The sequence below is a fragment of the Macaca thibetana genome, chromosome 12 (genome assembly GCF_024542745.1).
Source record: "Macaca thibetana thibetana isolate TM-01 chromosome 12, ASM2454274v1, whole genome shotgun sequence".
Classification (NCBI taxonomy): Eukaryota; Metazoa; Chordata; class Mammalia; order Primates; family Cercopithecidae; genus Macaca; species Macaca thibetana.
Genome location: NC_065589.1, coordinates 9572282 through 9598128, shown reverse-complemented (window position 1 = coordinate 9598128; position 25847 = coordinate 9572282). Strand labels below are relative to the sequence as shown.

The window sequence follows — 25847 nt, the reverse complement described above, 5'->3', positions numbered from 1 at the left end:
GAGACCTCTCTCCTTGGCTTGCACAAGGTGGCCTTCTCTCTGTGTCTTGTCTTTCCTCTGTCTGTGCACACGTGTTTGTGTCCTAATTTTCTCTTCTTATAAGGACACCAATCTTATTGCATTAGGGCCCACCCATATGACCGCATTTACTTTAATTACTTCTTTAAAGGCCTCATTGGCCAGGTGCAGTGCCTCACGCCTGTAATCCCAGCACTTTGGAAGGCTGAGGCAGGTGGATCACCTGACGTCAAGAGTTCGAGACCAGCCTGACCAACATGATGAAACCCTGTCTCTACTAATAATACAAAATTAGCCGGATGTGGTGGCACACATCTGTAATCCCAGCTACTCGGGAGGTTGAAGCTGGGGAATTGCTTGAACCCAGGAGGTGGAGGTTGCAGTGAGCCAAGATTGTGTCATTGCACTCCAGCCTACACAACAGAGTGAGACTCTATCTCTAAATAAATAAATAAATAAATAAATAAAGGCCCTATCCTCAAATACAGTCACATTCTGAAGTACTGGGGGTGAAGATTTCAAAGTATGAATTTTGAGATTATACGATTTAGCCCATAACAGCTCAAATGCCTTTGTTTCTGCTTTTAAATCCCAATCAACAAATCACTGGTTTGTGTGATGTTGGAATAGTTACATAATCACGTTTTGCTTCATTTTCTGCTTTGCAAAACTGGGGTGATAAACAGCACCTGTTTCATAAAGTTGCTGTTAGAATTAAATAAATTAATATATGCAAAACTCTTAGAAATAAATACACTTAAAGTGCTTAATGAGATAAAGGAATACAATCTATCAAATAAGAAAAGAAAATTATTATTTTTTAAAGCAGAAGTTGTAGAAATAAAAAATATTGATTTAGGCCAGGTGCAGTGGCTTGTGCCTGTAATCCTAGCACTTTTGGAGGCCAAGGCAGATGGATCACTTGAAGTCAGGAGTTCAAAACCAGCCTGGCCAACATGGTGAAACCCTGTCTCTACTAAAAATATAAAAAAATTACCTGGGCGTGGTGGCGGGTGCCTGTAATCCCAGCTACTTGGGAGTCTGAGGCAGGAGAATCCCTTGAACCCAGGAGGCGGAGGTTGCAGTGAGCCACGATTGCGCCACTGCACTCCAGCCTGAGTGACAGAGTGAGACCCCATTTCAAATATATATATATATATAAAATCTTAAATAGAGATGACTTTAGATTTAATGAGATTTAGTGATTTGGAAGAGATATCTGAGAAAATCACCCAGAATGAAGTACCAGCAGGTAAACAGATGGAAAATATGAAAGAGGCAAAAACAAAATCTACAGAATAAATTTTTAAAAACTCAAGTAGGAGAGGTTACATTCAAAGAAATAATGACTGAGGATTTTTCAAGGTTTGGGGAAAGACTTGAGTTCTGGGTTGAAAAACCACACTGAGTTCCAGGCTGGGTGAATGAAAGCGAATTCACACCTGAACAGGCCATAGTGGAACTGCAGAACATCAAAGAGAAATAAAAAATCATAAAAGCCATCAAAAAGAAAACAGATTAAAGTAATGATGATCCTGGCAAGACAGGCACTGTCCCCTGACCACAGGGATTTTTCTCCACACCTCTCCCTTCCCTTCTTCAGAATCCAGTGGAGCACCCACTGCGTGCTGGGCCCTGTGCTCTCCACTGAAATGTTCTCCTCTGCTTCTTACATTTTACTTTTCTTCCTGGTCTAGCCCAGGTCTTACCTCTTCCTCCAGGAAGTCTTACTGACTGCACCTGTTCTCACCACTTCCTACTGTCACTGTTATAGTCCACCCCACACCTGCCCTCACTGGCCTCTGTTTCTTGCGTGTTGGTCTTCCCTGCCGTGTAAATAGTAGCACTTGGAGCTCTGGGACTTGGCCCAGGATCTTACTCTCCTGCTCCTCCCCGGTCAGCATAGTGCTGGCTACACAGGGTGTGTTCAGTGGATACGTTTGAACACTCAAACAGTTGATCCTTGGGAGTCAAATATACATTAAATTTGCATGCCTAATCAAGCTTCTTTGTACAAGTTCTTCAGGTCCTTTTGAAATCATGTGTTCTCACTAAGTGACCGGGCCAGGTTAGAGTTAATGAGCTCCTTAAACCACATTTTAAAGGCTTTCATTATATTACTCACCAGTATTTTTAAAATAATGACTTTTATTTAGTTATTTATTTCTTATTTTTGATTTGTGAGACAGGGTCTCGCCAGGCTGAGTGCAGTGGCATGATCTCCGCTCACTGCAACCTCTGCCTCCTGGGTTCAAGCGATTATCATGCCTCAGCCTCCTGAGTAGCTGGGACTACGGGTGGGTGCTGCCACACCTGGCTAATATTTGTGTTTTTAGTAGAGGTGGGGTTTCACCGTGTTGGCCAGGTTGGTCTCAAACTCCTGATCTCAAGTGATTCACCTGCCTCAGCCTCCCAAATTCTGGGATTACAGGTGTGAGCCACCATGCCCGCCTAGTCCCTTACACTTCACCCATCTTTAGAAAATACCTCTTCTATGGCTGTATCTAAAGGCATCAATGTTAAGGTGATTCCCTGACCTCCTGTGGGGTGTGAGTCTGGCTGGGCAGTCTGGGTTTGCTGAGGACCGCCAATATGGGCTGGCCTTTGGGAGGGACTTTTGAAAATTCCAAAGTCAAAATCTGTCTCAGAACTGGGGAGAGGGTGGACCAGAACCGGAGCAAGAGGACCCAGAAAAGGCCATCCAGGAGGTCCCTCTGACCTGGGGGCAGTCAGGGAGAGCTGAGCTTCCAGGAAAAGAGGGGCACACTTGGCTCTGAGCCATGGGAACCACTGGGAGCCGAGCAGCCAACCACAGATCCCATGAAAGGACTTTGTCCAGTGGAGGGGAGGGGAACAGAGGACAGGGCCTCCCGCATCCCTGGCTCAAGACTAAGACAAAAAGCCTACCCTGGGCTAAATGTGACTGCTTCTGCAGCTTCTGCAGCCTCACCCACACTGTCTGGTGGTGACCTGCAGTGAGGTTTATATCTTCTGGCTGCCTGCCAGCGAATGACTGGTCCTTCTGGGGATAAGCTCATGGCCCAGGGAGCCTTGGGCATGGTTGTGGTGCCTAGAGAAGAAAAGGATTCGCTGCCAGGTGCTAAATCTGATGGGTCCCTACCATGGGCCAGACGCTGGGTAGAGAGATTCACGTCTGCCCTGCCTGGAAAGGTATCACTCATCCTTTCACTAATGAGTATTTATCAGACCACAGTGGCGTATCAGAAACTGTTCTAGATACTGGGTTGCAGCGGCAAACAAAGCACTCAGAATCTCTGTTGTCATGCCGCTTGGGGTTTATTATGATTTTTTTTTCTTTTTTTGAGACGGAGTGTCACTCTGTCACCCAGGCTGAAGTGCAGTGGTGAGATCTCGGCTCGCTGCAACCTCCATCTCCCGGGCTCAGGCAGCTCTCCTGCCTCGGCCTCCCGAGTGGGCTACAGGCGCCCGCCATCACATTGGGCTAATTTTTCATGTATTTAGTAGAGACGGGGTTTCACCATATTGGCCAGGCTGGTCTCGAACTCCTGACCTCATGATCCACCTGCCTCGGCCTTCCAAAGTGCTGGGATTATAGGCGTGAGCCACTGCGCCCTATTATGATATTTTTACCTTTATTTTTCAGAGGAAGAAACTGAGATCCCAAAAGGCCAAAAAAGCGGCCCCACTCACCCATGTAGTCTGTGGCTGAACCAGAAGAGCAGCCAAGTCCTGCCTGGCTCGTCATCCCTGAGCTTTCCTGACTGTCCGGGGCCCTGGGAAGTCCATCCCGCTGAGCACACATTCTGCTCAGTGCATCCACTTGAAGAACGACCTCGACTGAAACGGCTCATGGCTCATCCTCTGACTCAGGCCTGCCTGACCGCGGGGACAGCTGGACAGACTTCCTCCTGACTAATGAGCCCCCGCATCCTAATTGGGCCAGGGCTGGGCCTACATGCTGCCGTCATTTCTAGAACGTGCTTGGCCAGATGAGTGGGAGGCAGATGCTGGGGACTCCCTTAGGTGTATATAGGGCACGGACCTGATAGAGGAGGCCCTGAGACTCGAGGAGAATCCAGCGGAATGCAGGAGCCACGGCACTTCTAGAAGCTGGGCTCCCACCACTTCTGGGCGCACACCCCGACTTCACAACCAGGCCCTGATCTCGATCTGGCTTGAGACACTGCTGGAGGTACGGCCTATCTCTAAATCGACTCACACGTTCCTTTGTTGACATAAACAAGAGTTGTTGTTCCTGCTGGATAATTCTAAAGCGGGGTGCGATGCTTGGAAATGCCTTGACAAGGGCCATTTTAAAGAGCATGACAGTCACGGCCCCTCCACGCCCACTGGGATTGCACCCCACTTGGTTCTTGGGATGCCCAGCGGTCATGTTGGATGGGACCGTGTGCAGAAGGCTCAGTTCAGCCAGCTCAGGAACACTCCCTGATTCTGCCCTAAAGTCACTGCTGGTTTGAACTCCAAAGAGAAGGCCCCACAGTCCTGGACCAGCGTGGGGTCAACACTGCAGCTCTCAGTTTGGCCTGGGAATTCCAGCAAAGCACAGGGCCAAGCGGACTTGTGGAACCCACTGGAAATGGGTTTTTCTTGGGGAAAGAGGCTGACCATGCGTGGGGCTTGCTACCTCCAGGGTTGCTCTGCCAGTGCGGTTAGCTGACCAGAGGCAGAGCTGCCTGCTGTTGGGAGAGATGGCATTATTCTGATGTGGGAGACAGCAGGTCAACCTCAGCCAAAAACAAATGCTCTTCCTCTGGGAAAAGCCGCCCAGGACACCGCTTCCCCACTCCCCACAACTGTTGACTCCCTTTGGTTGTTGTGGAATCCTGGAGGCAGGGACCAGGGCTTCTCTGTTTATCTGTTTCCTGCGCTGGAAGGTGCTCCATACAGATCTGTGAAATGCCAAGCATCTCCCCAAAGCAGGCAAGATGAATGCCAGCAGGAAGGCCCCAGGCTTTGCAAGGTGCCCACGAGGTTGTGCTCCCAACAAGAGATGGAGAGGAGGCGGGCATGGGTCGCCCGATGTTGTCTTTTGTCAGGGACTTCACAGAACATTCAGACACCAGAATCCCAGCTGTGGGGCTCGTGGCAGGAAACCCCAGTGGCTGGGTTCTGGAATCTGGCAGATCCAGGCTCAGATCCACTCATCTCCACCACCAACTGGCTGTGTGCTCCTGGGGAAGCCTCTCTGACCCACTTCTCTGTTTCCCCGCATCTGTGATAGGATGTGAAGGCCAGCCTGAGGGGCTGCGTGGGAGAAGTGCGATTTCACGTGCGAGACACTTGGCTCTGGGTTTGGTACTGGCAAGGCCAGAGCAGCACCAGCCACTGGTAGCCTTAGTGGGACCCTATGAAATTGTTCCTGTTTGGCTATTTTAATCTACAGAATGGCAGTTTCTCAGAGTTCAACCTGATAGTGTCACCTCTGACATTGTCTGGCTACTCGAGTGTGAGGCTGGGTTTTGCTGAGACCCTTATCCACCCCACCCGGGGGGATTCAGGTTCCAGCTCCTTCCCCACCCACACCCTCTTGATCCTCATCTAGGCTCAGCCCCTAGCAGTGGAAGGGTCCTGGGTGGGCACCTCACATAGTTCCCTTCCTACCAGATGGAGCAGCTGAACCCAGGAAGGTAGATTCTTGCCAAAGATGCACAAACTGTTAGGCGTGAACCTAGGACCAGAATCCAAATTTTTGGACTCCTAATTCAGTTCTCTTCCCACCACATCAGCCTAGAGCAGCTGCCAATGTTTGGAGCCAGGGCACTGGGTCAAGGTGAACCAGCTGTTTATAAGACATGCTAAAGCCTGGCATGGAATTAGTGAGGTGCAGGACAATAGGATTTTCAGAACTTCTCTCGGAGGGAGTACTGCGTGGGCTCAGAAGCGTCTTTAGTCCCAGCTCTGCCACTCGAGGGTTAGGCAAGCTCGGTTTCCTCATCTGCACAGTGGAATAATTACAGCAGCTACTTGAGAGGGCGTTGCAAGGGTTAGATGAATCAATATTTGTAAATTGTATTGTCAATAATAAAATTTGTAAATACAATTTACAAACATTTTAAGAAAATATTGGAGAGCACCAAAAGAGTGTCCAGCACTTTGTAAGGCCATGTAAGTGTTTGGTATTATTATTATTTGAGGCAGAGTCTCGCTCTGTCACCCAGGCTGGAGTACATTGGCACGATCTTGGCTCACTGCAAACTCCGTCTCCTGAGTTCACGTGATTCTCCTGCCTCAGCCTCCCGAGCAGCTGGAATTACAGGTGCCTGCCACCACGCCCAGCTAATTTTCGTATTTTTAATACAGACGAGGTTTCACCATGTCGGCCAGGCTGGTCTCAAACTTCTGACCTCAGGTGATCTGCCAGCCTCGGCCTCCCAAAGTGCTGGGATTATAGGTGTGAGCCACCAAGCCTGGCCTGGTATATTCTTATGAAGACACTTGGGGATTGATGTGGGTGGGTGTGAGTTGGGGCCAGGGCTGAGGCATTGCTGAGGATGAGAGATAAGAGCCCTCAAGCTGACCCTGGGGTCCTGCTTTTCCTCCCTGACCTCCAGTGCCCGACTTTGTCTCAAAATACACACAAGACAAACACTTGAAAGACCAGCAGATTGCATAGGGGTTGGGGTGAGGAGGAGTCCACAGCTTCCTGCCTCCACATCGTCTTCTCTTCCATAAGGAGCATCACTCCACACCTCCCAGGTCTTACAGAGTCCAGGGTTAGTGATGGCAAATGAGGCGATCCCTGTAAAGTGCTTGTACAGGTTCTGGTCCTAGCACGCCGTATCTAGGTGTTTGGCAACAATCCTAAACCTTCCATCCCCCGAAGAATGCAAATTCCACGAGAGCAAGGATCTTGGTCTGGTTTATTGATGATGTAACCCAAGTTCCTAGATGAATGCCGGGAACACGGTAGGAACACAGTAAATACTTGCTGCAAGAAATAATAACTTTGTCCCCACCCTCCAAGAGATTAGAATCTAGGCCAGGCATGGTGGCTCATGCCTGTAATCCTAGCACTTTGGGAGGCCGAGATGGCAGATCACCTGAGGTCAGGAGTTCAAGACCAGCTCCAACAACATGGTGAAACTTTGTCTCTACTAAAAATACAAAATTAGCCAGGCGTGGTGGCAGGTGACTATAATCCCAGCTACTTGGGAGGCTGAGGCAGGAGAATGGCTTAGACCCTAGAGGCAGATGTTGCAGTGAGCCAAGATCGTGCCACTGCACTCTAGCCTGGGCAGCAGAAGAAAAACTCAGTCTCAAAAAAAAAAGGAGATTAGAATTTAAAGGAGGAATCTGGAACACAATCACGGACACTATGGAAATCAGTTCCGAATACTTTAACCTCATGTGTTCCCAAAGCTTCCCCCGGTTTGCTTTCCTGATCGTGTTGATTCTTCTGCTCTCTAAGGGCCAGGCCCCTCCCAGTCACCACTGTCTCTGCTTCATCCAGGCTTTTGTTTGACCTCACCTGGAAAAACTGCAACACACTCACCTTCCGTGCTATTCCCCCTGAAACCAAAAGGGGCACTTACTAAAAATAAATCAGGTTGGATCATTCCCTTGTCTAAAAATGTTTGAAATCTTCCCATTGCCTCCAGGCTAAAATCCAACTCCTATGACCAAGAAGCACATGCAAAGATGCTTAGCCTCCTTAGTCATCAGGGAAATGCAAATCAAAAGCCACAGTGAGATGCCACTTCACACCCACTAGGAAGGCTAGAATCAAAAGAACTGAAAGGACATACTAACAAGTGTTGATGAGGATGTGGAACGATTAGAACCCTCCCACAATGCCTGTGAAAATGTGGAGTGGTATAGCTGCTGTGGAAGATAACTGGGCAGATCCTCAAAAAGTTAAATACAAAATGACTGTATGACCCAGCAATTCCGCTCCTAGGCAGATACCCCAGAACACTGGAGGCATATGTCTGCACAAAAAATTCTACACTAGTGTTCATAACAGCATTCGTCAAAATAGCCTGAAACACCAGAAACAACCCAAATGCCCATCCATGGATGAATTCATAAATAAAATGTGATTTATTAGCTGGGCATGGTGGCATGCGCCTGTAATCCCAGCTACTCAGGAGGCTGAGGCAGAAGAATTGCTCGACCCCGGGAGGTGGAGGTTGCAGTGAGCTGAGATCCCACCATTTCACTCCAGCCTGGGAGACAGAGCAAGACTCTGTCTCAGGAAAAAAAAAAAAAAAAAAAAAAAAAAGCGACTTCGTCTATTTGTGTTGCTATAACAAAATACCACAGACTAAGTAATTTATAAATAATAGAAATTTATTTCCCTGAGGCTGGAAAGTCCAAGATCAAGACACCAGCAGATTCAACATCTGGTGAAGGCTCGGTCTCTGCTTCCAAGATGGTGCTGTTATATACAAAATTTTGGGCCACAAAAGGAATAGCACTCGAATATAAAATTTTCTTTTTAATTCTCAGCAAGGCAAGTTACTCCTATAGAAGGGTGCGCCCTTACAGATGGAGCAATGGTGAGTGCACACTTGGACAAGGGAGGGGAAGGGGTTCTTATCCCTGACACACGTGGCCCCTGCTGCTGTGTTGTTCCCCTATTGGCTAGGGTTAGACCGCACGGGTTAAACTAATTCCGATTGACCAATTTAAAGGGAATGATGGGATCAGTGCTTTGGCAGGAATCAGAGCAGAGCAGGTAGCAGGTAATCGGAATAAGTCAGGCTAGAGCAGGTAATCGAAAAAAGAGCAGGTAGCAGGTAATCGGAATAAGTCAGGCTAGAGCAGGTAATCGAAAAAGGTTTCTTTACAAGGAAGTTAAGTTTAAAAGTAGAAGGCAAAGAATTGAACATACTGACATATTAATTCTTTGAAAAGAAATTTAGAACTCATATCTAACAGTGCCTTGTTTCTGCATCCCCTGGAGGGGACGAACACGGTGTCCTCACATGGTGGAGGGAGGGGGACAAACCACTCCCCCAAGCTCTTTCATAAAGATTCTAGTCTCTTCCATCTTTACGGCCTGGTCCTACCTATTGCATTGGGGATTAAGTTTTGACATGAATTTTGAAGAGGATACAAGCATTCAAACCATAGCGGTGGTGTAGCCATACAATAAAATTTTTTTTTTTTTTTTTTTTTTTTTTTTTTTGAGACGAAGTCTCACTCTGTCTCCCAGGCTGGAGTGCAGTGGCCGGATCTCAGCTCACTGCAAGCTCCACCTCCCAGGTTCACGCCATTCTCCTGCCTCAGCCTCCCGACTAGCTGGGACTACAGGCACCCGCCACCTTGCCCGGCTGGTTTTTTGTATTTTTTTAGTAGAGACGGGGTTTCACCATGTTAGCCAGGATGGTCTGGATCTCCTGACCTCATGATCCACCCGTCTCGGCCTCCCAAAGTGCTGGGATTACAGGCTTGAGCCACCGCGCCCAGCCAATAAAATATTATTGAGCCATGAAAAGGAATGAGGTGCTGACACACACTACAACCTGGATGAACCTTGGAAACATGGTGCTCGGTGGAAGACGCCAGTCTCACAGGCCACATAGCGTATGATTGCATTTACATGAAATGTCCAGAATAGGCAAATCCAGAGAGACAGAACATAGATGAGTGGGTGCCAGCAGCTGAGGGGACTGGGTAATGGAGTGTAAATCAGAAATAACATGCTAAGCCCCCCAACCAACGGAATGGACCCTTCCTCAGCCAAGGGCATTCCCAAGTTAACCTGAAAAACTAGTTCAGACCATGACGGGAAGTGGGGGTCAGAGGTCAACCATGTCTCCTACCTTCCTCCTTTTGGAATTCAGATATAGCTGACCAGCATTAACATTAAAAGAAATCTCTCTTTTTTTTTTTTTTTTTTTTTGAGGCGGAGTCTTGCTCTGTCACCCAGGCTGGAGTGCTTACTGCAACCTCTGCCTCCCAGGTTCAAGCAATTCTCCTGCCTCAGCCTCCCAAGTAGCTGGGATTACAGGTGCATGCCACCACGCCTGGCTAATTTTTATATTTTTAGTAGAAACAGGGATTCTTAACGTTGTCCAGGCTGGTCTCGAACTCCTGACCTCAGGTGATCCACCGCCTCAGCCTCCCAAAGTGTTGGGATGGCAGGCGTGAGCCACCACACCTGGCTAAAACAGATCTTAAGGCTGATGAAACAGACCTTTTGTAGCAATAAGACACCAAATTCCAACCTAACTCTAGTATAGCATCACAGGACAGATAGCAAGTCCTGAATGAAATTAAAGTATTTTAGTCCCCAAATGTATTTCTTTGACATATTTTGAAATGGCCTTGCAAAGCTGTCTCTTGTGAGGAAAAATCTGCATTCTGTAGAGAATCCCCTTCCCTTTCCAGGCCTTTTCCTGATCCAGGAGAGAATTAACTAAGACTCTGGCACCTTTTTAGGTCCGTGGAGAGCTCTGAAGCCTGCCACTTGGAGGCCTCATCTGCGTGATAAAACCTTGGTCTCCACAACTGCTCATCTTAACCCAGACATTCCTTTCTACTGATTCCAGGTCTTTAGATAAACTCTTTTGACCAACTGCCAATCAGAAAATTTTTGGAATCTACCTATGATCTGGAAACTGCCTCCCCTACCCCCACCTCAAGTTGTCCCGCCTTTCCAGACGGAACCAATGTACATCTTATGTGTATTGTTTTACGTCATAAGTCTACCTAAAATGCATAAAACCAAGCTGTACTCTGACCACGATGGGCACATAGGATCTCCTGGGGCTGTGTCACGAGCCATTGGTTACTCATATTTGGCTATAAATCTCTTTTATAGCCAAATAGTATAAATAGTATAGTATGGTATAGTATAGTATAGTATAGTATAGTATAGTATAGTATAGTATAGTATAGTATAGTACAGTACAGTATAGTATAGTATAGTACAGTACAGTACAGTATAGTATAGTACAGTATAGTATAGTACAGTACAGTATAGTATAGTATAGTATAGTACAGTATAGTATAGTACAGTGTAGTATAGTATACTATAAATCTCTTCAAATATTTTACAGAGTTTGACAGTTTTCATTGACAGGAGAGTGACTGCTCACAGGTATGCGATTTCTTCTGGGGTGGTGAAAATATTCTGGAATTGGATAGTGGTTATGGCTGTATAACTTTATGAAAATACTAAAAAACCACCGAATCATACACTTCTCAAACTCCTGACCTCAGGTGATCCACCCGCTTTGGCCTCCCAAAGTGCTGGGATTACAGGTGTGAGCCACAGCACCCAGCCTGAATCATACACTTCTGAAAGGTAAATTTTATAGCATGTGAATTATATCTCTATTTTATTTTATTTTTTGTTTTGAGACAGGGTCTCACTCTGTTGCCCAGGCTGGAGCGCAGTTGCGCTATCTCAGCTGACTGCAACCTCCACCTCCCGGGCTCAAGCAATCCTTCCACCTCAGCCTCCCAAGTAGCTGGAACTACAGACATGTGTCACCATGACTGGCTAATGTTTGTATTTTTTGTAGAGATGGGGTTTTGTCATGTTGCCCAGGCTGGTCTGGAACTTCTGGACTCAAGCAATCCACCAGCCTCTGCCTCCCAAAGTGCTGGGATTACAGGCGTGAGCCACTGTGCCTGGCCACATATCTCAATTTTAAACATCAACGGTGGGTCTCTTCTTAAGGGTGGGCCAGCCAGTGGCTTTGCTCCCTAATTGTAGCCTGAAGCCCCTGTTCTCTCCCTTGCCCCATCTTCTCTCTAAGGCTTGAGCCGCCAATTCTGGTCACACTCACCTCATGGAGCCCCCTAGCCCCTTTCCTAGGCCTTGGGCTGGACCTCCACTCAACCCCAAAGGCCCTGTGTGTGTCTTGCCTTCTGATTCCTCCTGAAGACACCTCTGTCATGTTTTCGCCTCTAGAATGTCTTTATAGATTTCCTCAGCTAGCCGGGCGTCGTGGTTCACGCCTGTAATCCCAGCACTTTGGGAGGCCGAGGCGGGCGGATCACCTGAGGTCAGGAGTTCGAGATCAGCTTGACTAACATGGAGAAACCCCGTCTCCACTGAAAATACAAAATTAGCTGGGCGTGGTGGTGCATGCCTGTAATTGGAGGCTGAGGCAGGAGGAGCACTTGAACCCGGCAGGTGGAGACTGCGGTGAGCTGAGATTGCACCATTACACTCCAGCCTGGGCAACAAGAGTGAAACTCCGTCTCGAAAAAAAAGATTTCCTCAGCTAACCTTCTTCCCTCCTTTCCTCCCACGTTGTATAGAGAAGGCCAGCCATTGTAATCCATACAGAAATTCTGGCCCTGAGGACATTTAAATACAAACATTTTAAACTGAATTATACCATCTCTGCTGAATTTCCATCAAGGACACACTTTCCAGAGCCGACTCTATGGAGCTTAAATAAATCCTTGATCAATTTTCAAGAGAACACTGTGAAACTGCATAGTTCTTCTCCATTTTCATTTTTACCTGTTATCATATTTGGTTCTTTCCCGCTGACATTTTCTAACAACGTTTCAGCATAGGCCTCCCGATGTCTATCAAGGTGTGTTTTCTTGGATTACAATTTGCAGGTCTAGATTTTATCACCAAGCCATGAACCTCCCACCCAAGTTTAGGGAATAGCATGTTTTTTCCTTGTGTGGCTTTTGCCCTTGTAAGTTTTATTTTCGCGTACCGTCCTAATGTTAATGTTCACTGTGGTTGAGTGAAAGACTGATAGATTACATTTATTTCTCAAAGAAGCTAAGTTTTAAATAGATAACGCATGCATGTGGTAGAAAAATGAGAGCGGGACGAAAGCGTGCACAAAGGCAAACCTTGCCACTCTTGCTGGCCCCTCGCCCACTTGCCCTCTGCAAAGGCTGTGTCTCAGACGGGGTGCCCAGGATGCTGCCTCTGACATGGAGACCCACGGCAGGCGTGAGGTCTCCGAGGAAAGGCAGGAGCAGCAGAGAAAGAGGTGGCTGCAATGCAGTCAATGCAGAGGTGGCTGGAAGGCCCAGCCGCCCCGAGGGAGCTCCAGAGCCGCGCTGTTCCTGGTCCGGACGTCAGGAAGAGGCTGTTTAGGCGCTGGGTGTACCAGTCATCACTCAGTCCTTCTTCGGTATGACCTGGGGCAGAGTCTTCATCTGGGAACAACTGGCCCCTCCTCCCCAGGCCAGGGCCCTGCAGCCAACACTCCCCAGAGCTGGTGGATGCATCCTCCCAAAGGGACCTAGGCAGCTCAGCCCGAAAACCACTGTCACCCACTGTCCCCAAGTTACCTCTGTCCCCTCTTACCCTTTTTCGCCGAAGACTTATTTTTAATTGTTATTTTCTTAGACCTCTGGAGCACCCCGCGCCCCCAGCCTGGGTTAGCTGTCAGGAGCCGCTGTCTCTTCCTTTCCCACTGCAGCTCCACCCCCTCGCTGCCTCAGGGGGTGCCCACGCAGCGGGGGCAGCCGGGCCTCAGCCTCAGGCAGCCTGGGGAGCAGAACCTTAGAAGCCACACTTTTTCTTTTTCCTTTTTTTTGAAACAAGTTTCTAGGGCTCTGGAGTTATAAAAAGCTCCCATGTGTCACTTTTCAGCATTTGGGCAGCCGCCGAATGCCACCCGGACTGCCCTGCTGCCCTCCCAAGGTGTGCCCCTGGACTGATGGGCTGGGCTTGGCAAAAGCAGCCGGAGGTTATCGAAAGTCTGTTGTAAGGAGCATTGCTAACTTATAATAAAAATCGAATCCAAAACATGCTTTTGCAATACCCCCTCCCAATATCCACCAGAGGCAAAGGCAGAATTAAGAAGGAGGGTCTTGAGATGTAGGAAAGGAGAATGAACCCCACGCAGGAGGAGGACAGGCCGCCCCGACTTTGGTCCACTTGGCCAGGGGGTGAGCACCACCTGTCTTGGGGAATGACTCTGGGCCCATCTCAGGTGTGGCTGCAGGTGACACATCTTCTCTTCCTGTCCACCCCCAGCCCCATGGCCTCCCTCCCTGTCCTGCAGAAGGAGAGCGTGTTCCAGTCGGGAGCCGCCCATGCCTACAGAATCCCTGCCCTGCTCTACCTGCCTGGGCAGCAGACCCTGCTGGCCTTCGCGGAACAGCGGGCAAGCAAGAAGGATGAGCACGCAGAGCTGATTGTCCTGCGCAGAGGAGGCTACGATGCGTCCACCCGCCAGGTTCAGGTGAGGCAGGAGGTGTCTGCACTGGCTCCTCAGGGCTCTGCCATACCCTTCGCTGCTGTGATCAGGGGCCAGGCCTGGATCTCAGGGAATACAGGGAAAACTTTATCCCTCAATGGCGGAGGTCCGGAGGAGAGAGAGAGCAGAGAAAGTGCCCCCAGTGGTCACCTGGACCTCTGGGTTCACCATGAATTAGTCCAGTTGGCCTCCATCTGTTTTCCTGAATGATTGCGTGAGTTGCCCAGCATCCTTGATAACCGGAGGGAGGAATAGTTCAGTGTTGCATAATGGGTGGTTGTGTCCTTTGAATAAAATTAAGTTGGGGACCTGGGGTGGGGTGATGGCTTGTGTCCTGAAGTTCCATCTTATAGATTAAATAATTAATCCTGATGACAGCACCCAAGGCTGGCTGATCGTAGTGGAAGAGTTTAATATTATCATTCCTTTGTGGTCATAACTACACAGCTGTTCAAAGCATGGGATTTGAAGCAGATGGACCTGGGTTCAAGTCCTGGTTCCGCCACTGACCAGAGGTGTGGCCTACGCAACTCCTCCATCCTGTCTCAGTCTCTTGTTCACTGTAACAATGGAGCTATTAACACCTGTCCCCCAGGGGTTTAGGCATTAGATGAGACCTTGGATGTTAGACTTTTGGCGCTGTGTCTGTGCTTAAAATTGCTCAATGGGGGTAGCTGTTAATAAATGGGGACAGACAGCACATGCGACATAGACTGGGGGATTCTGGAGGTTCAATGTGACTCCTCCTTGGCTGCATGAGTAGGATATGGAGTGTAGAAGGTGAGAGGTGACCGTCACATTCTGTCTTGTACTGGTCAGGCTACTGCCCCTCCCGCCAGGGCTTTGCTATTCAAGGATGGCAAGCTGGACTGGGGTGGGAAGTGGAGGATGAAGTTGGGAATGGCTCATGCACGAGTCATCTTCGTATCTTGTGGTCTGGCAGGTGGGTGTTCTGTAAATGCATATTGATGGCAATGGAAGGAACAGAATCACTCAGCCAAGCGTGGCTGCCTTGGAGTGGTGAGGTGGATCCCCGGGTCCCGCAGCTCTGGGGAAATGTGGCGAGGAGGATATGAGTGTTGGGTGAAGAGTTCTCCTCGATGACTTTTGACTCTAACCCGGGAGACACGCCCATGCCTACCCCTCCCACGCATGCAGCTCCTGGCACCATCCCCAGCTGTTTCAAGGCTGCCTTCTTTCTCTCTCCTCGCTCAGTGGCAAGCTCAGGAGGTGGTGGCCCAGGCCCAGCTGGATGGACACCGGTCCATGAACCCATGCCCCTTGTATGATGCGCAGACGGGGACCCTCTTCCTCTTCTTCATTGCCATCCCTGGGCAAGTCACGGAGCAACAGCAGCTGCAGACCAGGGCCAATGTGACCCGGCTGTGCCAAGTAACCAGCACTGACCACGGGAGGACCTGGAGCTCCCCCAGAGACCTCACTGATGCGGCCATTGGCCCAGCCTACCGAGAGTGGTCCACCTTTGCGGTGGGCCCAGGGCATTGTTTGCAGCTGCACGACAGGGCCCAGAGCCTGGTGGTGCCCGCCTATGCCTACCGGAACCTTCACCCCATCCAAAGGCCGAGCCCCTCCGCCTTCTGCTTACTCAGCCATGACCATGGGCGCACGTGGGTGAGAGGGCACTTTGTGGCCCAGGACACCCTGGAGTGCCAGGTGGCCGAAGTCGAGGCTGGGGAGCAGAGGGTGGTGACCCTCAACGCAAGAAGCCATCTCCGAGCCAGGATCCAGGCCCAGAGCACCAATGACGGGCTTGATTTCCAGGAGTCTCAGCTGGTGAAGAAGCTGGTGGAGCCGCCGCCCCAGGGCTGCCAAGGGAGTGTCATCAGCTTCCCCAGCCCCCACTCGGGGCCCGGTTCCCCAGCCCAGTGGCTGCTCTACACTCACCCCACACACTCCTGGCAGAGGGCCGATCTGGGCGCCTACCTCAACCCGCGACCTCCAGCCCCCGAGGCCTGGTCGGAGCCAGTACTGCTGGCCAAGGGCAGCTGTGCCTACTCAGATCTCCAGAGCATGGGCACTGGCCCCGATGGGTCCCCCTTGTTTGGGTGTCTGTACGAAGCCAATGATTACGAGGAGATTGTCTTTCTCATGTTCACCCTGAAGCAAGCCTTTCCGGCTGAGTACCTGCCTCAGTGAGCCCACCGTGCCCAGCACAAGGGCCTCGCTTTCACCTGCACGCCCGGCTCGGAGGCTCTGCGGTTGCCTCTCCTTCCCGTGGCCCCTGGACGTGGGGGCCACTCTGGGCTCCCTTCGGTGCCGGTGTGTGGAGAGAGGTCCAGCTGTTGCTCTTTTCCTCCTGCATGGTTCCAGTCTTCCCAAAAGGTTCTATTTCAGCCTAGAAACCACAAGTGCCTGGCTGCCCGTCGCCCCTCCATAGGGAAGGCGTGGAGGGTCCTGCAGCGCAGCTGTCACCTTGCCTGCCTGTCCCCCAATCCCAGCTTTGTGTAGGTCTTGACAAATTTCCTAGTTCAACCCCTTCCTTCTCGGGAACCACTCATTGCGTTCCTGGGGAAGAACTGAGACCACGTTGTAAATTAGCAGAGATGTGTGAGTGTCCATGTGTATCTGCGTGTGCATGTGTGTTCGTGTGTGTCCATGTGTGCCTGTGTATTCACGTGTCTGTTCATGTGTGTTTGTGTGTGTCCATATATGCCGGCATGTGCACGTGTTCATGTGTGTTTGTGTGTCCACGTGTGTCTGTGTGTTCATGTGTGTTCATGTGTGTCCATGTGTCTCCACGCATGTGTGTTCATGTATGTGTATATGGGTGTGTCTGTGTGTGCATGTGTTTGTGTCTGTGTGTGTGCATGTGTGACTGAGTGTCCATGTGTGTCTGCATATGCATGTGTGTTGGTGTGTGTCCATGTTCGTCTGTGTGTTCATGTGTCTGTGTGTGTCTGTGTGCATGTTTGTTCATGTGTGTGTGTTTGTGTATGTATCCTTGCCAATGCTTTGGGGCAGACAGCATGGGGAATAGCTTTGCAGGGAGTAAGGTAGGGTCTGGGAGAATTAAGCTAGCTTAAGTCATTGTATTGGTGTCTTAGGGCTGCCGGAACGAATTACCTTAATCTTGGTGGCTTAAAGCAACAGAAATTTGTTCTCTCACAGTTCTTTCTGGAGGCCAGAAGCCTGAAATCAGCACGTCTGAAAGGCTCCGTGCCCTCTGGAGGTGCTGGTGAGGGGGGCCTTTCCTGCTTCTTCCAGCTTCTGCCGGCTCTTAGCAATGCCTGCTGGTCCTTGGCTTGTGGTCGCATCACTCCAATCCCTGCCTCAATCCTCACGTGGCCATCTCCTCCTCCTCCTCTGCCTCCTGTGTCTTCTCTTCTATGTTTATAAGGACACTTGTCACTGACTGGATTTAGGGCCCACTCACAATCTCAGCTAATGCAACCTCCGCCTCTCGGGTTCAGGTGATTTTCCTGCTTCAGCCTCCCATGTAGCTGGGATTACAGGCACGCACCACCATGCCTAGCTAATTTTTGTGTTTTTAGTAGAGACAGGGTTTCACCATGTTGGCCAGGCTGGTGTCGAACTTCTGGCTTTAGGTGATCCACTGGCCTTGGCCTCCCAAAGTGCAGGGATTACAAGCGTCAGCCACCGTGCCCGGCCCAGGATGATCTTATTTCCCAAGATCCTGAACTTAATTACATTTGCAAAGACCCTTTTTCCAAATAAAGTCCCATTCACAGATTCTGGGATGTGGATATATCCTCTTGCACTTCACAAAGGAGAATATCCTAAAGGCTACTAAATTGCTCAACATCATTAGTCATCAGGGGAATGCAAAATAAAACCGTGAGAGACTTATCTACTAGAATGCCTACATTTAAAAGATTAACAACAGCAAGTATCAGCAAGGATGTGGAGCCACTGGAACTCTCGTACATTTCTGGCAGAAAGTAACTGACACGACCACTTTGGCAAGCATATTTGGTGGAATCTACCAAAACAAAACGTGTAAACACTCCATGGCCCAGCAGTTCTACTCTGGAGCACATATCCAAGAGACATGAATGTTCGTAGCTGCCGAAGACACATACAAGATTGTTTATAGCAGCTTCATTCACAACAGTACTAAACTGGAAACAACCCAAATGTCAATAGAAAGTAAAATAGATAAATAAATTAGGGGCCGGGTGCGGTAGCTCACGCCTGTAATCTCACCAAGGCGGATGGATCACCTGAGGCCAGGAGTTCGCGACCAGCCTGGCCAACATAGTGAAACCCTGCCTCTACTAAAAATACAAAAAATTGGCTGGGCGTGGTGGCAGGCACCTGTAATGCTGGCCACTAGGGAGGCTGAGGCAGGAGAATTGCTTGAACCCGGGAGGTGGTTTGCAGTGAGCTGAGATTGCACCATTGCACTCTAGCCTGGGCAACAAGAATGAAATTCCATCTCAAAAAAAAAAAAAAAAGGTAAATTTGGGTACATTCATTCAGCGGAATATTACAATACACAACAATGAAAGAGTGAACTACTGCTCTCCACACTAGCATGGCTGGTTTTCAGACGTCATGTCGAGTGAAGGATGCCAGACTCGAATGAGTACACACCTTATTATTCTATTTACATGAAGTTCAAGGACAGGCAAAACTAACCTATGGTCTACCAGTCAGCCAGTGACTGCTCCTAGTGGAGGGGAACTGTTGACTGGGACACAGCGAGAGGGAGGCTGCTGGGTGCTAGAGACGTTCTATTGCTCGATCTGGGGCTGGTTATGTGGATGATTTCGTGTGTAAACGTTTGATGTGCTGTACACATAAGATTTGTGTGCTGCCGGGCTCGGTGGCTCACACCTGTAATCCCCGCACTTTGGGAGGCCGAGACAGGTGGATCACAAGGTTAGGAGTTTGAGAACAGCCTGACCAACATGGTGAAACCCTGTCTCAACTAAAAATACAAAAATTGGCCAGGCCTAGTAGCAGGCGCCTATAATCCCAGCTAGACAGGAGGCTGAAGCAGGAGAATTGCTAGAACCCAGCAGGCAGAGGTTGCAGTGAGCCAAGATTGTGCCGTTGCACTCTAGCCTGGGCAACAGAGTGAGACTCCATCTAAAAAAAGAAAAAGGTGTGTGTGTGTCTTACTGCATATATGTTACACCTCAATAAAAAATAAAAATGGAACAAAAGAGCAGATTTGCTAATTTACCTCCCAAAGCAATATTGTATGTTGGGTTTTAAAACTGAAATGGGTTTCAACTGAATTTCAATATTGGGTTTAAAACTGATTTTTTTTTTTTTTTGAGATGGAGTCTGACTCTGACATGATCTCGTCTCACTGTAACCTCCACCTCCTGGAGGCAGTTCAAACAATTCTGCTACCTCAGTCACCCGAGTAGCTGGGACTACAGGTGTGCACCACCACACCCGGCTAATTTTTGTATTTTTAGTGGAGATGGGGTTTCACCATGTTGGCCAGGTTGGTCTCAAACTCCTGACCTCAGGTGACCCACCTGCCTCAACCTCCCGAAGTGCTGGGATTATAGGCATGAGCCACCACACCTGACCTTATTTATTTTTTTTGGAGACCAGGTCTTGCTCTGTTGCCTAGACTAGAGTGCAGTGGCACAGTCACAGCTCACTGAAGCCTCCCCCTGCTGGGCTCAAACAATCTCGCCTCAGCCTCCCAAGCAGCTGGGACTACAAGCACGTACCACCACTCCTTGCTAATTAAAAAAAAAAAAAAATTGTAGAGATGGGGTCTTACTATGTTGCCCAGGCTAGCCTCAAACTCCTGAGCTCAAGTCATCCTTCTCCCTCAGCCTCCCAAAGTGCTGTAATTACAGGTATGAGGCACCATGCCCAGCTGAAACTGAATTTTTACATAAACCCTTTATTTCAGAATAATTTTAGATTTACATAGAAGTTGCAAAGATAGCACAGAACGTTCCGTATACTCCACACCCAGTTTCCCCTGATGTTGACATCTTACATAACTGTGGTACATTTGTCAAAACAAAAAGATTAACATTGGTACATGGTTATTTACTAAACTCTAGACTTTATTCTGATTTCACCAGTTTTTCCACTAATGTCCTTTTTTTCCCCCTGTTCTAGGATCCAGTCCAGGATACATTTAGTAAAACAGAATTTTTACTGTCATAAATTTGTATCCTTAGGGACACACACATAAACAGATGGATACACACAGTTCCACAGTCTTCCCTTCCCGGGACCTTCCCTTAAAAACCACCTCTAGGCCGGGCGCGGTGGCTCACGCCTGTAATCCCAGCACTTTGGGAGGCCGAGGCGGGCGGATCACAAGGTCAGGAGATCGAGACCACGGTGAAACCCCGTCTCTACTAAAAATACAAAAAATTAGCCGGGCGCGGTGGCGGGCGCCTGTAGTCCCAGCTACTCAGGAGGCTGAGGCAGGAGAATGGCATGAACCCGGGAGGCGGAGCTTGCAGTGAGCCGAGATCGCGCCACTGCACTCCAGCCTGGGCGACAGAGCGAGACTCCGTCTCAAAAAAAAAAAAAAAAAAAAAAAAACCACCTCTAAACAAATAAATAAGCAACCACAAAGAATGTGCGCTTCAGGCTCAGACTGCCGATGTGTACATGACGGAAGAAGTCGTTCAGTCTCTGGAGCCCCGGAAGGTGCCCTTCAAATCTGTTACACAGAGCTCCATGTCTAGGCTGTGGCACCTTGTCGGGGGCTACTTTGGCCAACTTTGAGCCCAACGCCACTGCCTGGGACATCTGGGAGTTGGGTTGTAGGGATGTGTGTGTGTGTGTGTGTGTGTGTAGACACGTGCGTGTACACTGGATGTCCATCATCCAGTCCAACTTTGGGGTTGGTGGACCAGCCTCATTCAACGTTCCACCTGGCAACCCCACAACCGGGGCACAGACACAGCAGGGGTTATTAGTGGAGCCCGGGCCTCATCCACACACTCCCCTCAACACAGACCAGGGAGAACTGGAGCCCCAGGTGTGGGGAGCCTGCATAGCCCTGGATCTTGTAGATATCTGAGGCAGGGCTGCCACTGTCCACCTCACCTCTGAGCAGTTACCCTGGTGCAGCCATCCCCTTTCGACTCCATCTTTACTCTCCTCTTCTGTGGCCCTATGGCCTTCCTGACTGGGCGGGTCACAGGTGCCTCTCCAGGTTTGTTTTGTGGCCCAGCTGGGACAGTGGGAGGGACCTGGACTTCTGGTGCCTGAGAGACCAGCCCTGGGAAGCCACTGCGGAAGGGATTTTGAGTCTGGGGAAGGGGCATGGCAGTTGGCACACCTGTCAATGGGGAAGAGCACCAAGGCCCTGACAAGGCCTGTGAGGCTGGCTGAATAATGGCCCCTGCCACCCACAAAGATGTTCATATCCTAATCCCTGGAAACGCTTAATGTTACTTCATAAAACAAAAGGAATTTTGCAGATGCGATTCACTCACTCTTGAGATGGTGAGAGTAGTCTGGATTCTCCAGGTGGGACATAAATGTAATCAAAGGGTCTTTGTAAGAAGGAAGCAGAGAGGGATTTGATACAGAAGAAGGCCTTGTGACCACTGAAGCCAGATTCTTGGCTTCGGGCTTTGCAGATGGAAGGAGGGGCCACAGCCGGGGAATGCAGCTCTAGAGCCAGAGAAGGCAAGGAAGTTTCCCTTAGTGCCTCTGCGAGGACACAGCCCTGCAGACACCTTGACTTCAGTCCGGTGAAACAGACTCAGGACTGCCCTTTAGGACTGTAGAGAAAAAATGTATGTAGTTTTAAGTCACCAAATTTGTGGCCATTTGTTATAGTGGCGGCAGAAAACGAATACAGCCTGGCTATTCTTGCTGTTCTTGCATGCACACCTGAGAAGTGCGTGCTGAGGAGGTGAGTAAAGCAGGGAGTGCTTCTGTGGCCAGCTCTGGGACTGCCAATACATCCCAGGATTCCTGAGGGTCACAGTGGCCCAAAGTACCACAGATCCTTCTGGACGGACTAGGGGAATACCTGAAGGAAAAGGAAGATGGAAAAGAGGTCACATTTGTCATATCCTCCTTTAAGTCCTCTCTTTGGTCAATCCCAATATCTGATGGCTCAAGGAAAATGACAGAGGAATACTGGCGTCCGTAAGCTGGGCCACCCCTGTTGTCACGGCCTTTCCTCAGCTTTCTGAATCCTGCATCCCACCCAGGGAATCCAGACGTTCCACGTCCAAGAGGATTGCATCTGTCCAAATCCCCAGGGGAAGGACAGACCTGCTCTCTAGAGAGGATGGAAAGGCTGTGTTACCATGACGACCTTACAGTCCCACTAGCTGCCCCACAGGCACATGGGCCATTTCCCAAGAATTACTACTGCAGACAGGAGGGTAAACACCCAGGCCCTTCATGGTCTACTGAACACAAGGCTGAGCTACCTGGTGTCCTAAGAATCCTTAGTGCTGGCCAGGAGCGGTGGCTCACTCCTATAATCCCAGGACTTTGGGAGGCCAAGGTGGGTGGATCACCTGAGGTCAAGGGTTCAAGACCAGCCTGGCCAACATGGTGAAACCCCATCTCTACCAAAAATACGAAAAATTAGCCAGGCGTGGTGGGGGGCACCTGTAATCCCAGCTACCTGGGAGGCTGAGGCAGGAGAATCACTTGAACCCGGGAGGTGTAGGTTGCAGTGAGCCGAGATCACACCATTACACTCCAGCCTGGGCAACAAGAGTGAAACTCCATCTCAAAATTTAAAAAAAAAAAAAAAAAAAAAAAAAATTCCTCAGTGCCATCTGGGTCCTTCTACTCATGGTCAAGTGGTGGCCAGCCTTCCAATAACTGGCCCTATAGAAGCACCCGTGGAGCCCTGCCTGCACCCTGTGGACGTCTCTAGAGTCTCAGAGTCCCCAGTAGGAGTGGGCTTCCTGAGGACCGGGGACATCCCCAAAGAGAGGGACATTGGGAGCCAGATGCCTGCTCTCCAGACACCAGAGGTCAGAGCACTATCAGTGCTGAGAAACTGAGCTCTTGTCACCATTAGGGACCCCCAGGACACGCGTCATCATTTCCACCACGTCTCCATTCATTTCCTCTTTTTGTTGGTTCCAGGCATCTGATGGCTCATGGGAAATGACTGTGAGGTGCTGGGAGCGACAGGCTGTGTTCTTGCCGGTTGCCACACCTATTGCTGAGACTTTGCAAAATGAGTCCACTGAGGCCCTGGGGAACTGACCAGGGTCAGTGACATAGCCACCTTTTCTGTATCACTCGTATTACCCGCTAGGAGCACCAAGAGTTCAGTTTGCCTCCCCAGGACGGGAAATTCCCGTTATACAACACATGCAGACTGAGCATCAGCAACGGGCCGGATGGCATTCTGGGAGCTGGGATTCAATGGTGACAGGACAGAGCCACGGCCCTCAAGAAATTCATGTTACGGGATAGGGTGGACAATAAACAACGAAGTAGGAAATGCAACGTCTGTACCAATGAGTGATAAAGAGGATGTCCAGGGAGCGACGTGGTCAGGAGTGAGTGGGGCTGCTGTACGGGGTGCTCGAGGACAACCTCCCGAGGAGGTGACATTTAGCAGAGGCATTGGCAAAGAGAGATAACACAACCTGATTGTTCCCGTCAAGGAGCCATAGTCAGGGACACTGGGACCTGACCAGGTCCAGCCAGCTGCCCAACCCAGGGACTTCAGCCTCCTGCTTTTCACTGGTGTTGAACTTGGAGCCCGCTTCATGGGTTTCTGCCTTCAACTACTGGGAAGTTGTGAGAAATGCGAATTCTTTTTATTATTATTATTATTATTTTTACAGACATCATTTTGCTATGTTGCCCAGGCTAGCCTTGAACACTTGGACTCAAGCAATCCTCCCACCTCAGCCTCCCAAGTAGTTGGGACAACAGGCTCATGCTATTGTGCCTTTCAAAAAATGCAAATTTTTGAGTCCTATCAAATTCTACAGACCTACCGAATCTGAAGCCCTGAGGCTGGGGACCCAGCAATCTGTGTTTTAACAAGCCCCTAGATGATTCTGATGCCTGCAAAAGTTTGAAGACCTGGAGAAACCCTGGAGTAGAGCTCAACCTGCCCACTACTTCGTTCAAGATGCAGGAAGTTTCTCCCAGTTTCGCAAGACCACCCTGAATACTCTGGTGATCTCGCATATACCAGTAGCTGCTGATGGGATTTCAGCCTTGGAAACTGGGACCCGGGATGAGGGTGGTGGATGATCTTGGCTGGGAGTGAGGTTGGCAGAGCTCCTTCTCACACAGGCTTTTCTCTCTGCCCACAGCTCCCGTTGATGGAGCAGAGAGAATGAGCGGCTAGGCATGCCCTTCTAACTCGGACTAAACGATTCAAAGAAAACGTTCTTTGGGCCTGGAAAACCGGTCCATGGGTCTCCATGAACCTTCCCTTGGTGCCAGTGAGTTTGTAGCCCACTCATTGCTGTGGGTCTCTTCTTCTCTGCCCTGTCTCCCTGTCCCCATGGACTAATTAGCTGTGGACTATCCCAGGCCCCAGCTTGGCCAGTGCTCTCTGTTACACATCCTTGCAATGAACTATGCCATCAGTGGGCTCTGAGAAGGTAAGTCTTGTTCCCCTTTGGTCATTCTGTAATGTAAAAAGACATTTCTTTTTTCTTTCTTTTTTTTTTGAAATGGAGTCTTGCTCTGTCACCCAGGCTAGAGTGCAGTGGTGTGATCTCGGCTCACTGCAACCTCCACCCCCTAGGTTCAAGCAATTCTCTTGCCTCAGCGTAAAAAGACATTTCTAATGAGCATAACCTAATAGAAAGACTGACAATGGATTTTGACATGATTCTAAAGTCATGAAGCTACACGATGAACTTCGGCAGCCTTCTGGGCCTCCCATCTCAGGGCCACACGCTCTGCTCTTGGCCAGCCCGCTACCTGGTTCGTTCCTATAACAAGCATGTGTGCCAGGTGCATGGAGACCGAAGGACATGAAGTCAGCCACTGGGCCAACTGTCTCCTGACAGTGAAAACTGCCTGAAATTTGTCAAGACAGTAAATTTAAAAGCTGTAAGAGTCGTGTGTTGGTGAGGCCCACACAACCATGTCAAATTCTGCCTCCTCCTTCAAAATTTTTAATCATGCCAAAGCCACACACATATACACACCCACACATATGTAGACACACATCACAAATACAGCACACACATGCCGAGTTTCTGCTCCTGTCTTCTCCTCCCAGAGGGACCAGCCCTTCTTGTCAAATCATTCCGTGAAAGGCCCCCTCTCCTGAACAGATTCTCCTGGCCTGACCCTGGTACCTGTCACCTCCCAGAAATGGTCTGCAATTCCCACCAGGAGAGACCCTCCTCTGCATTGGATACCTGGGGTGGGAGGTGATGGTGGGAGGGAGTCTGAAGTCCAGAAGTCCCCCGCTAAAAGGATGAGGGGCTTGGGAAAGGAAGGAGGGGCCTTGGAGCATCTCCAGGGTGGTTACCATGGAAGCCTCCGAGACTGCCCTGTGGGGAGAGCAGGCAAGGTGGTCTATGAAACCCAGCGGCGCTGATGGGAAGAATCTGCCCTTCTCAAGAGAGACCCTCTCTCTGCACGGCTGAGATTAACTGGCTTCAACATGGCTGCACGAAGACTAACAACCTTGTCGATTCTTAGAGTTAAGGCCGCAGGTGGTAGTAGCAAGACAGACATGGAATATTAGCCCTACAGAGATGGACGTGACCTTGAAGTCTGTTAGGTCTGACCTACTCATTTGGC

The 25847-nt window shown here is 49.6% G+C and overlaps 3 protein-coding genes across 3 annotated transcripts in view; 2 read left to right on the top strand and 1 right to left on the bottom strand.

The window, feature by feature from the left end:
* The window catches only part of DGKD (diacylglycerol kinase delta), a 681592-nt gene that overhangs the window by 216302 nt on the left and 439443 nt on the right, over positions 1 to 25847 (top strand). The window lies entirely within an intron of this gene.
* The window catches only part of LOC126932571 (ephexin-1), a 334934-nt gene that overhangs the window by 143487 nt on the left and 165600 nt on the right, over positions 1 to 25847 (bottom strand). The window lies entirely within an intron of this gene.
* Positions 13941 to 16316, top strand: NEU2 (neuraminidase 2). Its single transcript, XM_050751569.1, has 2 exons — positions 13941 to 14144; positions 15375 to 16316. The coding sequence occupies exons 1-2, from the start codon at positions 13941 to 13943 to the stop codon at positions 16314 to 16316; spliced, it is 1146 nt and encodes a 381-aa protein (XP_050607526.1).

Coding starts and splice junctions, on each gene's coding strand:
- NEU2 (XM_050751569.1), top strand. CDS start 13,941: ATGGCCTCCCTCCCTGTCCTGCAGAAGGAGAGCGTGTTCCAGTCGGGA. Junction 14,145..15,374: donor CGTCCACCCGCCAGGTTCAG/GTGAGGCAGGAG, acceptor CTCCTCGCTCAG/TGGCAAGCTCAGGAGGTGGT.